The sequence below is a fragment of the Pelodiscus sinensis genome, chromosome 3 (genome assembly GCF_049634645.1).
Source record: "Pelodiscus sinensis isolate JC-2024 chromosome 3, ASM4963464v1, whole genome shotgun sequence".
NCBI classification, from domain to species: domain Eukaryota; kingdom Metazoa; phylum Chordata; order Testudines; family Trionychidae; genus Pelodiscus; species Pelodiscus sinensis.
The window spans coordinates 137,965,218-137,979,686 of NC_134713.1; the positions used below are offsets into that span (position 1 = coordinate 137,965,218).

Here is a 14,469-nt window from a genome sequence, read left to right on the forward strand (position 1 = left end):
TTAATCGACAGCCCTAGTTGTTGCTCTCTTGTGTTAGTATTCTATGAAAATATTTTTAACTGATGAGATGCTGATACTACAGAATATTTTGCAAAAAGCAAAGTTTGGCTTTATGAAATCAAATACCTGTAATAGAAGCCATATGTTAAGCTATGTATAGTCAGGGAAAAGAAACAATATTTATATGTCCAATAAAAGTAACAAACCCAGCTCTGATTTTCAATATCAAACACAAATACTGGTTTGAGAACAATGTACCAGTCAAGTATTATTGATAGAAATTATTTATGAAAAACAAAATTCAGACTCTCAACAAATGGAGGACAGAGGCTAAATTCATTCAATAAATCATGTCCTATTCTAATTTTAGTCTTAATAGGAGTTTGTCACAGTTTTAGGATTTTTTTTTAGTAGAGGTGATGGTTTCAATGAGTATTGAGCAGAAACTTATATCGTAAATCTGCTATGGAAGTTACTGTTTTTGGTTTTAGTAATACTACACAATGTTTATTAGATCTTGATAGTATATTTTTATTTTCCAGAAGCAGCAGTAGATAGACAGATCACCTTTCCTCTATCTCCAGCTCATAGTATTGAAATGGAAAGAAATGGAAAACCAGCACGGGTTGAGTTGAATGAAGAAATACAGAACATGGATGTAGAGGAATCGCAATGTGAGTTGAATATGGTTACTTTCTTATGGAAACTATTACATGAAAACTGTTGAAAGATCATATTGAAACTTCAGTGTAAATACTTTCAGGTTAAAATAAAAAATGCATATTCTCTGTTTACACTGGTCAACACTATTCAGGACAGTGAAGAATATACTTTGTTGTTGAAAGCAAAATTTATCTGGTGAGGACTTTGATTTTGGTCTTGTTTAAATCAAGGTTTTATTTTAATTAGAAATGCTATAGATCATTATAGTATCTGTCAAGCTAATCTGTCATGTCTTCAGCTGTAACATGCTTGTAAATGTTGCTTGAGTGAGTTAGTTATCAGGGAAGTGACTTTCTTTTCATTGCATACGTTTTTATATTAGTTTTCACATCAATGCCTTGAAAACTTAAAATATTCAGTTAAAAATTTCTTTATATCCTTATCAAATTCACTCAATTCTTTATCTAACTCATAGCAGGTCTTTGCCCTAAACTTATGAGAGAATATGTCTGGAAGTTTATCAGAATAGATCTGTGCAGGGGTGACTAGTGCCTAAAAGTAAGGCCAGGTCTATACTACACCCAACAGTTCGGTTTAAGGTATGCAACTCTAGCCACATAGAATATGTAGTTGGAATCGACTTACTTTAAACTGAATTTGGCAGCGTCCCAACAGCGCGAGTCTTAACGGGAACAAATGCTCCTGCTGCTGGCTTCCCTTATTCCTCGCAAAAGGAGGAGTACTGAATGTCAGCAGGGGACACTCTGAGTTGCTCTTAACTGGACTCACTAAATCAAACTCCAGAAGATTGATTGCAGCAGTGGCGATCTTCTTTTTAATGTAGACAAGGTCCAAGTGTTGGAGCTGAATAAGTGTCATAAAAGCCTTCTGTCTTAACTCCTTCAAGTTAAGTCTTAGCTTCCTTCTTTCTTTGTTTCGTGTGGTGACCAGGTTTTTAAAAAAACCAACAGGGTACTATTACAAAGTGTGTTTGGGCTAAGGGGAAGTTTTGGAGAGGAGGGTTTTGGTGGTGGGGAGGAGGTACATGCAGAAATGAGCAGATAAGAATTTTGGGATATGGGAGGAGAGAAAAGGATTCCTAAGTTTGTCCTATCATCTCTTTATCCATCAAACCCACTCCTCTTTCCCTTTTCCTGTTGCCTTTTCCTTCTGAAAATTGAGATGTGTTTATTAAAACATGGGGGTTGAGGGAGCAGGAAATATTTACCTCTTTACTTTATTCTTGCTGTTTTTCCTAACCCATCATTCTGTTTTTTGTGTTAATTCTGATGCTCCAGTTTAGGTTTTCAGTCACCACTTACTCATTACTTATTTCTTGCTGTCTTCATCCTGTTTTCAATTTCTAACTTTGTGCTTTCCTTGCCTTTTTTGTGTTCCTCATTTTGGTGTCTACATACTCATGCCTCCCTTTTCCTCCCTATCTCTGCTCATTTGTTTACAAATACTTTAATTCTCCGTGCCAGTTGCTTATGCTCATTTAGCAACTCATGCCATCAGCTGCCTTGCTTTCTTCTCCCACTACCATTTATTGGAAGACTAGTGTGCTCTCTCCTCCTTAATACTTGGCTCATTTCCTCACTTTGCCGAGGAAGATGGCGGGGGGGATGTAGGCCATGAGAGTGAATCTGACTGAGGGATGCTTCTCAACCTAGCTGAGACATTGTCTTCTGTGGCTTTAGGCAACACAGAATTCTTGATCTGCTAAGATATCCCATCTGTGCTAATATGCTACTGCCTGGAATTCTTGTCTAGAAGCAGTGAATTAGTGAGCTGGAACAGCACCAGTTGCTGTTTTGTTTGTGACAGAGTATGTAAACTCAGACAGCGAGGTGGGTTAGTGGGAGGAAGCCCCTACTTTACAGTCAAGAGTTTGAAGCATCAGTTTTGGGACATTATTGGTAAGTGACACAGGATCCTTTGTTTTTTTTAGTTATAAATTGGTCTTCCATACTTTGAATGTTTATCTCTGACTGCATTTAATATAAACATTAATTGGATGTAATAAGAACTGAATCATGTTTAAGAGGACATCAAGGAGTTCCACTTTTATGATTTTGCTAGAATGGAAAGTACCGTTTGCAATATTCTTGTCACCACTGATCCAGTTTGTTTCAATAAACATCAGGATTTTTTATGGTCTCGCTTGTGTCTAACACTGGTATTTTCAGCCTCAACTGGTTTAAAAAAAATACTCGATACTTTTAAAAGCAGCAGTTAGAATGCAACTCAGATTGACATATGCTTATTCCATAATTATCTCTCTCAAAATAGTTTTATACTTCAGGTGGTGGTAATATATGTGAAAAGTTTAGCAATTGCAATTACTATTAATACTGAGATTCTATTTCAACATCTCAATAAGGTTTAAAGTGCCCTGTTGTACTACGTGCTATAGAAATGCACACAGATATGTGATTTTTGCTGTAAAAATTGACCACCTCTCAACTCCATTATATAAAGATTGCTTTCATTATTCTTCTCTGAAGCTCTTCGGTTGTTTCATTGCTAATATCCATTTTTGTTGCTATTCTTTTTTCCAAAATTTGTTTTAGTAATATGACAAAAAATGAAGATTTGCAATGCAAAGTGTTGACTGAAATAAGCACAGTTTTACTATTTGTTAGAGCCCTGCCCGAATACTAAATTTATATCCATGGATGCAGCTATTTGGAGATATAAAAAGGGTATCTGAGGAGCTTCATGACTGTATGAGGAATGGCAGCAGTGAAAGCAGCTGCGTGTTCGTTTGCCTCTCATGGGAGCCAGCACCCCACACAGGCAGCTCCTTTGGCATGGCTGTACTGCCCCAACCTTGCCTATTGAGGTAGACACCAGGCTCAGCAGCTTTGCATGCTCCCAGACTAGCCTGACGAGGCACAGCTACCATTGAGATTTTTGCTGCTACTATTCCCAGTAGCTCTTTGGGTATCTATTGTATATCTGTGCATATACATTTGCTATTTGCATAGGGTTCTAAGTATGTGTATGTGAATGATCCCATTTCTTTAATTTTGTCCAAATTAAAGTGACATTTTCATCTGCTGCCAAAGAAATCTAACATGAGCTTGTTTTTTAACTAGGACTTGTGATAGTTGTGGCTCAAATGACTATCAGTTCACCATTCTACAGGTTGCAAACTTGTGCTGATTTGTGATTTTCTTTCCAGAGCATCAGCTGTTACATGTACATGTATGTTCTGAAAATAGTACTTTGGGAACTTTCTGAAAATTACAAGTACATAATTGGACTAGAACATGGCTTTTCTTAAGTTACATCTTATGTTTAAGTGTCAGTTCACCTAACTTTTACAGTCTAGGTTGCAGTTTAATATAGATGCATTCAATTTATGAAAATGTATAACTTATTTTGTAATCTAATCTTATTTGAGTCGATATTCATACTACTGAAATTATTTTGTGTTTTTGAAGGTCTTAAGTTGTGTCCATTTTTAGAGGATCACAAAGAAGACATACTTTGTGGTCCAGTGTGGCTGGCTGCTGGACTTGATCTGTCAGGACATGCTGGAATGTTGACGTTAACAAGTCCAAAGCTCGTGAAAGGTAAATTAATTTATCATATTATCTCTCTAAAATACATAAACATTTTCTAACTGTGAGGATGATTAAACGCTGGAATAAATTGCTTGGGGAGGATGTGAAATCTCCATCACTGGAGAGGTCTAACCTGCTCTTAAACAGACATCTTTCAGGGATGCTATATAGATCGTCCTTGGTCCGGCCCTGAGGGCAGGGGACTGGACTTGATAATCTCTTGAGGTTCCTTCCAGCTCTAGTATTCTATGTTTCTATAATTGCTAGAGTATAACTGATACTTCTGAACTGAGCAATCTTGGTTAGGAATTATCAGATACGTTTCCCTTACGACTGCTAATAACGGACCACTTACACTATATGAATCTGTTCACATGACTGTTCTTTAATGCCTGTAATTTATAATGAATTATCTAAAACCTCTAACCCAACCCAAGTCGTTGAGAATTCTAGGCATCAAATTAAAATCTCTTCAGTTTGATATAGATGTAAATGAAGATTTCCACTTGTTTTTTTTTTCAGGTATGGCAGGGGGCAAGTACCGTTCGTTTTTAATCCATGTTAAAGCAGTGAATGACAGAGGAAGCGAAGAAATTTGCAATGGTGGAATCCGGCCTGTTGTAAGAATACCATCTCTAAAACCTCAAAGTAGTAAAGGGAATTCTCTTGCTTCACTGTTGGCAAAAGTTGCAGCAGGCAAGGTATTGAATAATAACAGTTACAGCCATATTTTGTTTATATTAAAGCTTCAGAATCAGTTGTATAAATCCCCGTTTTAAAAATCAATGGCCTCTTCTACATTTACCATAAAAAATGTAAAACAAATTCTATTGGAATACTGATTAACTATATAATTTTTTATACCTATCAGAATTGGAGTTTAGGGTCTTGTTTCTCTAGCAAGATATGTTGTGATAACTACTAAACAGTAACAAATCCATTCTTGCACTCAAGTCTTCCAGGCCTCCTACTGTTTTTAGAACTCTCTTTGTGTCTGGGGCCACATCTCAGCTTGCTGCACCAGAGATCAGTCTTCTAGTGTATGATTTTAGTGGCTCTAGTTAAGACCTGCTAAATCAAATGCTGAGAGCGGCACTGGTCGGTGCCGATATTCCTCAGTCACAAGGAGTAATGGAACCCAAAGGACGTGTTTGCTCCCATTGGTCTCCTACTGACTGAGAAGACAGCACCAAGCTCTGCTTAAAATAAGCCAACTCCAGCTATGTGTATTATGTATCTAGAGTTGTGTACTTTAACCCAACCTTCTGGGTCAAGTGTGAACCTGGCCTAAGTGCACTAGCAGTAGACTTCTTTAAATCCCTTTGCTGAAGCCTGCCTATAATCCAATGGAGTTAAAAAATACATACCCCTGACACTTAAATATTTTATATATATGTTGAAAAAATCAAACATTAAAAGAATGTTGTTAAGGCTGCAATGTCAATCACTAAAAGGATAAACACCAGAATTTAGGTTGCCCTTGCAGCTTTTTTTGAGCTCCCTTATACCTGTGTCAGTTAGTCTTTAGTTACATGATCCCATACTATATTTTTCTAACTTGGCTTTGCAACCTTAATGTTTTAAAATAGGGTATTTTGTTTAATTGCCTAGATTAAAGAAAAGAGAATTGCATCATAAGTTGACCCATATTGATACTCAAATGTGTCATCAGAATAGTAGGAACCTGTCTATCTACCACATGTCCTTTACCTATTGAAATGAAAGAGTAACTTACAACATTGGCTCTGACAGGTTGTCCTCCATTTAGATGAGCACTAGAGAGGGATAGGACACTTTGCCCATGGGTTTCACACATATTTCCAGACAGCAGAGGAGTACTGAGTCTCAGGAATCTTGGTTCTCATTTCAGGCTTGGAAGGGGAGTGTTCTGTAGTGAGCAAGACTCTTCTATCCATTCCTCTCCAAACATTCCCCTCTTCTCTTCCATACCCTCTAGCTTGTTCGTATCTTCCCTGTCCCTGCTACCTTGTCATAGTCCCATTCTCTTCACCTAGTCAGTTCCAATTTCTAGCCCTGAAGTTTCTCTTCCCAGTCTATTTACTATAGAGTCCATGTCAATATAGGCAAACAATACAGGAATGCAGGGGCAAGATTAGAAAGGCAAAGGCACAAAAGGAGCTCAAACTAGCTACAGGCATAAAGGGAAACAAGAAGACATTTTATAAATATATTAGAAGCAAGAGGAAGACCAGGGACAGGGTAGGCCTATTGCTCAGTGAGGAGGGAGAAACAGTAAGAGTAAACTTGGAAATGCAGAGATGCTTAATGGCTTCTTTGTTTCGGTCTTCACGAGAAGTCTGATGAAGGAATGCCTAACATAGTGAATGCTAGTGGGAAGGGGGTAGGTTTAGAAGATAAAATAAAAAAAAAAGGAACAAGTTAAAAATCACTTAAAAAAGTTAGATGTCTGGAAGTCACCAGGGCCTGATGAAATGCATCCTAGAATACTCTAGGAGCTGATAGAGGAGGTATTTGAGCCTTTAGCTATCATCTTTGGAAAATCATGGAAGGACAGGAGAGATTCCAGAAGGTTGGAAAAGGGCAAATATAATGCCCATCTGTAAAAAGGAAAATAAAAACAACCCAGGAAACTACAGACCAGTCAGTTTAACTTCTGTGCCAGGAAAGATAGTGGAGCAATTAATTAAGGAAATCATCTGTCAATGCTTGGAAGTTAAGGTGATAGGGAACAGCCAGCATGGATTTGTAAAGAACAAATCCTGTCAAACCAATCTGATAGCTTTCTTTGATAGAATAGTGATAGAAATGTAGCTATGTTAGTCTGGTGTAGCTGAAACAAAATGCAGGACTATGTAGCACTTTAAAGACTAACAAGATGGTTTATTAGATGATGAGCTTTCCTGGGACAGACCCACTTCCTCAGATCAAGGATTTTTGATCTGAGGAAGTGGATCTGGCCCACGAAAGCTCATAATCTAATAAACCATCTTGTTAGTCTTTAAAGTGCTACATAGTCCTGCATTTTGATAGGATAAAGAGTCTTGTGGATAAGGGAGAAGTGGTGGAAGTGGTATACCTAGACTTTAGTAAGGCATTTGATACGGTCTCGCATGATATTCTTATCAATAAACTAGGGTAATACAACTTAGATGGTGCTACTATAAGGTGGGTGCATAACTGGCTGGATAACCATTGCCAGAGAGTAATTATTAACGCTTCACAATCCTTCTGGAAAGGTATAACAAATGGAGTTCCGCAGGGGTCTGTTTTAGGACCAGCTCTGTTCAATATCTTCATCAACTATTTAGATATTGGCATAGAGAGTACACTTATTAAGTTGGCAGTTGATGCAACCCCTCCCAGCTTGGTAACCGCTTTGGAGGATAGTGTTATAATTCAAAATGATCTGGACAAATTGGAGAAACTATCTGAGATAAACAGGATGAAGTTTAATCAGGACAAATGCAAACTGCTCCACTTGGGAAGGAACAATCAGTTTCACACATACAGAATGGGAAGTGACTGTCTAGGGAAGGAGTATGGCAGAAAGGGATCTAGGGGTTAGAGTGGACCACAAGCTAAATGAGTCAACAGGGTGACACTGTTGCAAAAAAAGTAAACATGCTTCTAGGATGTATTAACTGGTGTTTTGTGAGCAAGACATGAGAAGTCATTCTCCTGCTCTATTCTGCGCTGGTTAGGCCTCAGTTGGAATATTGTGTCCAGTGCTGGGCACCACATTTCAAGAAACTGGAGAGGATCCAGAAAAGAGCAACAAGAATTATTAGAGGTCTAGAGAACATCACCTGTGAAGGAAGACTGAAAGAATTGGTCTTGTTTAGTTTGGGAAAGAGAAGATTGAAGGGGGACATGATGGCGGTTTTCAGATATCTAAAAGGGTGTCACAAAGAGGAGGGAGAAAACTTGTTCTTCCTGGCCTCTGAGGATAGAACAAGAAGCAATGGATTTAAACTGTAACAAGGGAGCTTTAGGTTGGACATTAGGAAAAACTTCTTATCTGTCAGGGTGGTTAAACACTGAAATAAATTGCCTAGGGAGGTTGTGGAATCTCCATCTCTGGAGATATTTAAGAGTAGGTTAGATGAATATCAGAGGGGTAGCTGTGTTAGTCTGAATCTTGCAAAAGCGGCGAGGAGTTAGTCTATAAGGTGCCACAGGACTCCTCGCCGCTTTGGTTAGATAAATGTCTATCAAGCATGGTCTATAGACTGTTCTGGGTCCTGTCATGAGGGCAGGGGACTGGACTCAATGACCTCTTGAGGTCCCTTACAGTCCTAATATTCTGTGATTCTATGTACCTCTCCCCATGACTCCTTATCTTGTATGCCAGCCCTCTTCTCTTTCCTGCCCACATTGTGTGCTCCCTTGCCGGTTCCCATTGCATCCCACATCAAGCTCTGCTTCTTACCTCAATTTTTGCCAGGTCAGAGTCTTTCACTTTAGTTTTCAGTCTCTGAGACAGGCCAGTATTTCTCCCTAACTGCTAATCCCATTCCCAGTTTCATCCTCTCCTTTCTGCGTCACAATATCCATTCCCTCATTTCATGGTTTTTTGTCCCTATTTTTCTGTGTGTTCCCCTTTGCAGGTTTGGCTCTTGTCCTTTCTGTGTTCATTGTCCATGCTACCAAGTCATGGAGAGCACAAGAGAAACAGATCTGCATGCTGTCTGTTCAGGTGCCTTGACCTGGCACAGCCAACCCAAGAACTGCAGTTCTACCTTCGCGCCAGGCTGAAGTAGGCTTTTTCACAGGGACAAAAGCTGTCCCTGTGAAGAGGCTGTCCCATGTCAAACTTGAAACCTGTGCTCCAAAGCATGAGGGCAGTAGAGTTTGACAAAGAAAAGGATGCTAGAATTTAATATAGGCAAAACAACATATTCTTCCCTCATCTTATTCTCAGGAAACAGCTGAAGGGTCTTGGCAGAATTTAAAAAAAACCCAACCAAACAAAAAAAAACTCACCACCCTGAAACATACACCCAACTGCGAAAATTTCAGCTGACAATGGTGTCTCATAATAGGAACTTTCAGGCAGATTTAATAATAGCAAAGCTCTCAACTCCACCTATACTGTAGAATAAAATTGCCTTGAGTTGTGACCAACTTCTTGTACTTTGTTCTTGAAATGTTTTCTAGCTTTGGGGAGAGGGATCGTTGTCAACCTTACAGAACCAATTACATGAATGCCCCTCAGTAAACTTCCTAAAATTTCTTCGCAGTTTTTACCCCCGCACAGAGTTACAGTAAGCTAGGAATCTTCTCTTGGTTCCCAACCTAAAAAAATTTACCAGCAGGGCTTTTTCAATTGAGCATGTTCCTTTTTCAGTCTATTAAAGCTTCAGTCTACGGACTTTTAGGGCACAGTTGAAGGTTATTTAGTTTAATTTTTAGTTTAAAATAAAGGTAGAGCATATGCTACATGATACCATTAGCAACTACAGGTTAGACCTCCCTGCTCTGGCACCCTTGGGACCTGACTGGTCCTGAATGAGGGAATTGGCTGGATCAGGGGAGGTCCCCTGCTACCAACCTCCCAGGACACTGATCCCTCCCTCGCGCTGGCTCTTCTCCAGCCTTGCAGCTACAGGCTTGGGGGTTGGCTCTGGCCTGGGCTTTCCGGGGATGGAGCTCCCCAGCCATGGCAGCCCTGCTTCTGTCCCGCCTGGCTGGGGCTTCCTGAGGATGGGGGTTTGCGGCTGCTCTGCTTTTGTCCCTCCCAGCTATGGCTTCCTGGGGATGAGGCTTCATGGCCTGTCTTCCTGGGTCAAAGCTTCATGGTTGCCACACCCTGCTGGGATTCCATGGCTGCCCCACTGGTGCTGTGCCTGGCTGAGATTCTGCAGCTGCCCTGTAACTGCTTTGGAGGATAGCGTTGCTGCCGTGCTCGGCTGGGGCTTCCCATGGATAGGGCTCTGTGGCTTCCCCGCTGTGCTGCCCCCAGCTGGGGGCTCCCTGGAACAGGGCTCACCAGTTTGGATGGTGAGGCTCTTCCACCTGACTAACGACCAACTCTCACTCCTGGGCTCTGGTCCAGCAACATCCTTGATCCTGCCGAACCACAGATGTTTCCAGACCAGAGTCTCCCAGATTTAGGAGGTTCAACCTGTACTAAATATTTCAGAATGTAAATTACTCAGCACTTTCATATGAACAAGATACATACATGAAGGAATCATGAATGTGATAGCTCTTCAAACAAATGATTTTTTTCTGATCCATCAGGAAAAGTCATCCAATAAAATTGAAGCCAGCAGTTCTTCACGAAAATCAGACAATTTGAGAGGATGTGATTTACTTCAAGAGGTCTCTGTAACTATTCGAAGATTTAAAAAAACTTCTGTTTCAAAGGAAAGGTTAGTTTCTCAGTTTAGGCATGTAAGTTCTTTATTTATTATAAATCACAATCTGAAAGTTAGTATTTGCTAAATTTAGTTGACAGGAAAATTATTTAAACATCTAAAATGGTCGTATTTGCATCTTAAATCTTCATAATATATAAATTGTAAGGGATATAAAAATGTATAGTTTTCAGTTTAAGTTTGTGTAATTAGACATACTCTGGTACTGAGAAATTTTTCTGACCTTCAAATGTAAATATAACTAGCAGGGATTTGTGTTGCACTGCTGTAAACTAGGTCATTGACGTGAGTCAGACTTCACTGTTTGAGGAAAAATATTTCCCCACTTATAGATTGCTTGGTTTTTAAAGAGAACTTATCTTTAGAAAAAGAAATATCAGCTTTACTTGAATGGTTAAACTTTTTTCTGTTACTTATCTCCTCTTCTTTAGAGTTCAACGCTGTGCCATGTTACAGTTTTCAGAATTCCATGAAAAACTTCTCAACACACTTTGCAAAAAGTCAGATGATGGTCTCACCACAGAACATGCTCAAAGTCTTGTGCTAGATACCTTGTGTTGGCTGGCAGGCGTGCAGTCAAATGGACCTAGCAGGTAGTAGAGATATTTCAATTAAATGCATATAGTTACTTTTCAATATCAAATTTCCTAAATATAAAGGTTTATTTGACTCTCCAAAGTACTTGTTTTTTTTCCCCCCCAACAGCTCAAAGGATGGGAACGAAAGCCTGCTTTCTAAAACACGTAAATGTCTTCCTGATATAATACGTGTTTGCTTCTTTGAAGCAGGGCGGAGCATAGCCCACAAATGTGCACGGTTTCTAGCACTATGCATAAGGTTGGTGATTTAGTCTGAGTTTATGTAATAGATGTTATGAGGTTAATTCTATCTAGAATGTACTTGTCTTTTGTTGTTCCTTATAGTTAAATGTGCAAAATAATTGGTGGTGGGAGCTAGAAAAGGTAGTATACTAGCCATTTACCTGGGAATACATATACTCATGTTGTTTGTAAAGGAAGTGAGACCCTATCTCCTCTAATTTTATTTTCCTCTGGTGGAAACATATTTATATCACAAATACCTTAGTACATTTGATGCAGTGGTGTCATAATTCTTAGGGACTACAAGAATGAAATGTGAACTTTTATAGAGCATTTGGGTGTTTTTTTTTGTTTGTTTTTTGTTAGCAATGGCAAATGTGACCCAAGTCAGCAGGGATTTGGATCTATTCTTCTGAAGGCTTTGCTTGACAATATATCTTTTTTACCTGCAGCTGCAACTGGGGGTATGTATAAAGTATTTTATTTTTCTGATATAAGCATATTGTATAGCAATATTAGATATGCTTTCAGTCACTCCTTTTTGACAAAAAAAGTTCTATTTGATTAGTATGAGTTGTTTTTTTGTAGTAGTGCTTTGGCCAAGCCTTTGAACATTCTGAATGTTCCATTTCATAAGCATGCCTCTTCTATTTAAATTAAAGACTGATTTCTATAATGGGTTATTTTCTAAAGCAGAATGCCATATGCCACCAGAAAGAGTTTGATTTCATTATTAGAGACCCCTCAGGATCATTTAGGTTGATTGGATTTATTTAGATAAATGGTTAATTAGACAGCTCTTAAGAGGTTAGTTACCACAATCTGAGAAACAGTCCTATGTCCCTTGTCAAATAGTTTGTGCTCTTTGGTTCATGGATCAACAGGCTCCCCTTGTCACTGTAAAATTAATTTTAGTAACATTATTTAAGTACAGAAATAAAAGCTGTAAGCCAAGTATCTAATACTAAATCATTTCATTAAAATTACATAACTAGCAAATAAAGCGTGGGTTTTTAGCCATACATCTTAATTGGTCAGATTACTGCAGTAACTGTAACTATTTGTTACAAAGTCAAAGCCTTAAAGGTTATTTTTATCCAAACATATAAGATTTCAGTTTCCATCATATGTTACTGATTGAGACTTTCCTTTGCTTTTTCATACTGTTACCAAAGTTGTATGAGAAGTAATTTTTCTATTTGCTAAGATAACAAGCATTTCAAAAGATAGGTATCAGATTTGCTAGTTAAAAAAAATGAATTGGAAAGCATGGAATTGTTAATGTACATAACATTTTCCGAATCATTCTTCCAAAACCAAAATCTGATAAAGGTTGTACCTCTCAAATCCGGGATTCTCTTACTCGGCAACATTCCTGGTCCAGTACGACCATGGATGTTCCTGAATGAGAGACCTGGGGCAGGAGGGCTGGCAGCTGGGAGCCCAGGGCAACCCTGCGAGTCTGCTAGCAGCGGGGCTGCAGCAGCCTGGGTGGAGTGCAATTGGGACTGGCCTGGTGGGGCCACGTCAGGCTGGGAGGTAGCGGGGCCACAGCAGCCGGGGTGGTGGTGGCATTGGCTGTGGTAGTGTGATTGAATTGTAAAGTTTTCTGATGTGAAAATGTGAAGTAAAATAAAAGTAAAATAAAATACTTGCAGTGATACAAAGTGAAAATTTTTTAGGAAGTGACTGTTTACATTGCATTGTCAATATTTATGGCACTTAAAGTCTTTTTTGTTAATTGATTCTGAGCTTTTAAAAAAAGAAAAGATTGCCATACTTCGGTGGAATTGAAATTGCTATGCCCTTCTTTAGGATCTGTGTACTGGTACTTTGTATTGCTGAATTACGTGAAGGATGAAGATTTAGCAGGATGCAGTACAGCTTGTGCATCCTTGTTAACTGCTGTGTCCAGACAGTTGCAGGACCGACTAACACCCATGGAAGCTTTACTTCAAACAAGGTATTGAGAGGAAATTATATAGCTGTATGCACTTTCTCTTGATAGATGATCTTTACTCAGATTAAAAAAAAAGTTGATGGTATTTTGAACGATCTTAGACACTGTTAAGTACATTTTAAAATTGTGTTTCTGTCCAATGTTTGTGGTACTGGTACGAGTATGATCTGTCTTCTTCTTGTGATCTTAATTTTTGTGTGTACCTTGAAAAGTTTAAATGAACATGGCTGTTCAACAGATACATTTTGCAATATTTTATTTTATGAGAAAGCATTGATAATACAACTCCAGAAAAGTTAGTTAATTGGTGTACAGACAAGAAGGAAATTAGGTAATTGTCTTTGTTTAAAGTGTGCAAATGCAAATATATGATGTGTGCATTTGCACTGTGCATTCAATGAATTTGTTCATCAACACCAAAACTCAAAACAGACTAAAGGTTTTCCTGTTTTCAGTATGTGAAAGGAATCTGCTGCATTTGCTAGACAGACTTGAGCTTTTATTTTTTCTAATTTCATCAGAGATTATCAAAAGGTTTTTGTAAAGCACTTCAAAAGATTTTTACCTATTTAAAGGTTCACAGTTGGGGGAAATTGGAGGGGAGAGTCAGACAGCAATGAGTAGACCAATCTAGTCAACTTCTGGAGAGCATAGGAGGAATATCAAGGAAACTGCTGAGGGAAGTACTGTAGGTGGCACTTTCCAGTGTTCCATTTCAGTGCTATAGAGCACTGTGTTGTCAGAGGTACTTCTTGCAGGTTGTTACTGTTTTGCCACTATATTAGTCAAGAGTATTAAAAATATAAAAGGTCTGAATAGAGGAGAAATTACAGATGATCCGGAGTCTCTAGATGGAAATCCATAAATCTTGTAGGCTGGCACTTAAACAGATGTAACCTTGAAATCTTTTCAGTTAAGACAAAATTAGTTCCAGGCATTATAACCTCATCTGTGTCCCCACCAACTCTTCCCTCTTCAGTCAATAAAATTGACTAGACTGGGGTGGAGAAACTCAGACCCTAGGGCAAGATGGGTGAAGTAATATCTTTTATTGAACCAACTTCTGGTGGTGAGAGACACAAATTTTTGAG

At 38.8% G+C, this 14,469-nt stretch overlaps 1 protein-coding gene across 1 annotated transcript in view; it reads left to right on the top strand.

Annotated features, from left to right (window-relative positions):
• BIRC6 (baculoviral IAP repeat containing 6) overlaps positions 1-14,469 on the top strand; it is a 343,022-nt gene that overhangs the window by 83,066 nt on the left and 245,487 nt on the right. Inside the window, exons 14-21 of the mRNA XM_075924970.1 lie at positions 543-674; positions 4,113-4,244; positions 4,758-4,936; positions 10,461-10,591; positions 11,029-11,190; positions 11,303-11,434; positions 11,785-11,882; positions 13,234-13,381. Coding sequence (XP_075781085.1) covers positions 543-674; positions 4,113-4,244; positions 4,758-4,936; positions 10,461-10,591; positions 11,029-11,190; positions 11,303-11,434; positions 11,785-11,882; positions 13,234-13,381 — 1,114 coding nt within the window. The remainder of the gene's footprint in view (positions 1-542; positions 675-4,112; positions 4,245-4,757; positions 4,937-10,460; positions 10,592-11,028; positions 11,191-11,302; positions 11,435-11,784; positions 11,883-13,233; positions 13,382-14,469) is intronic.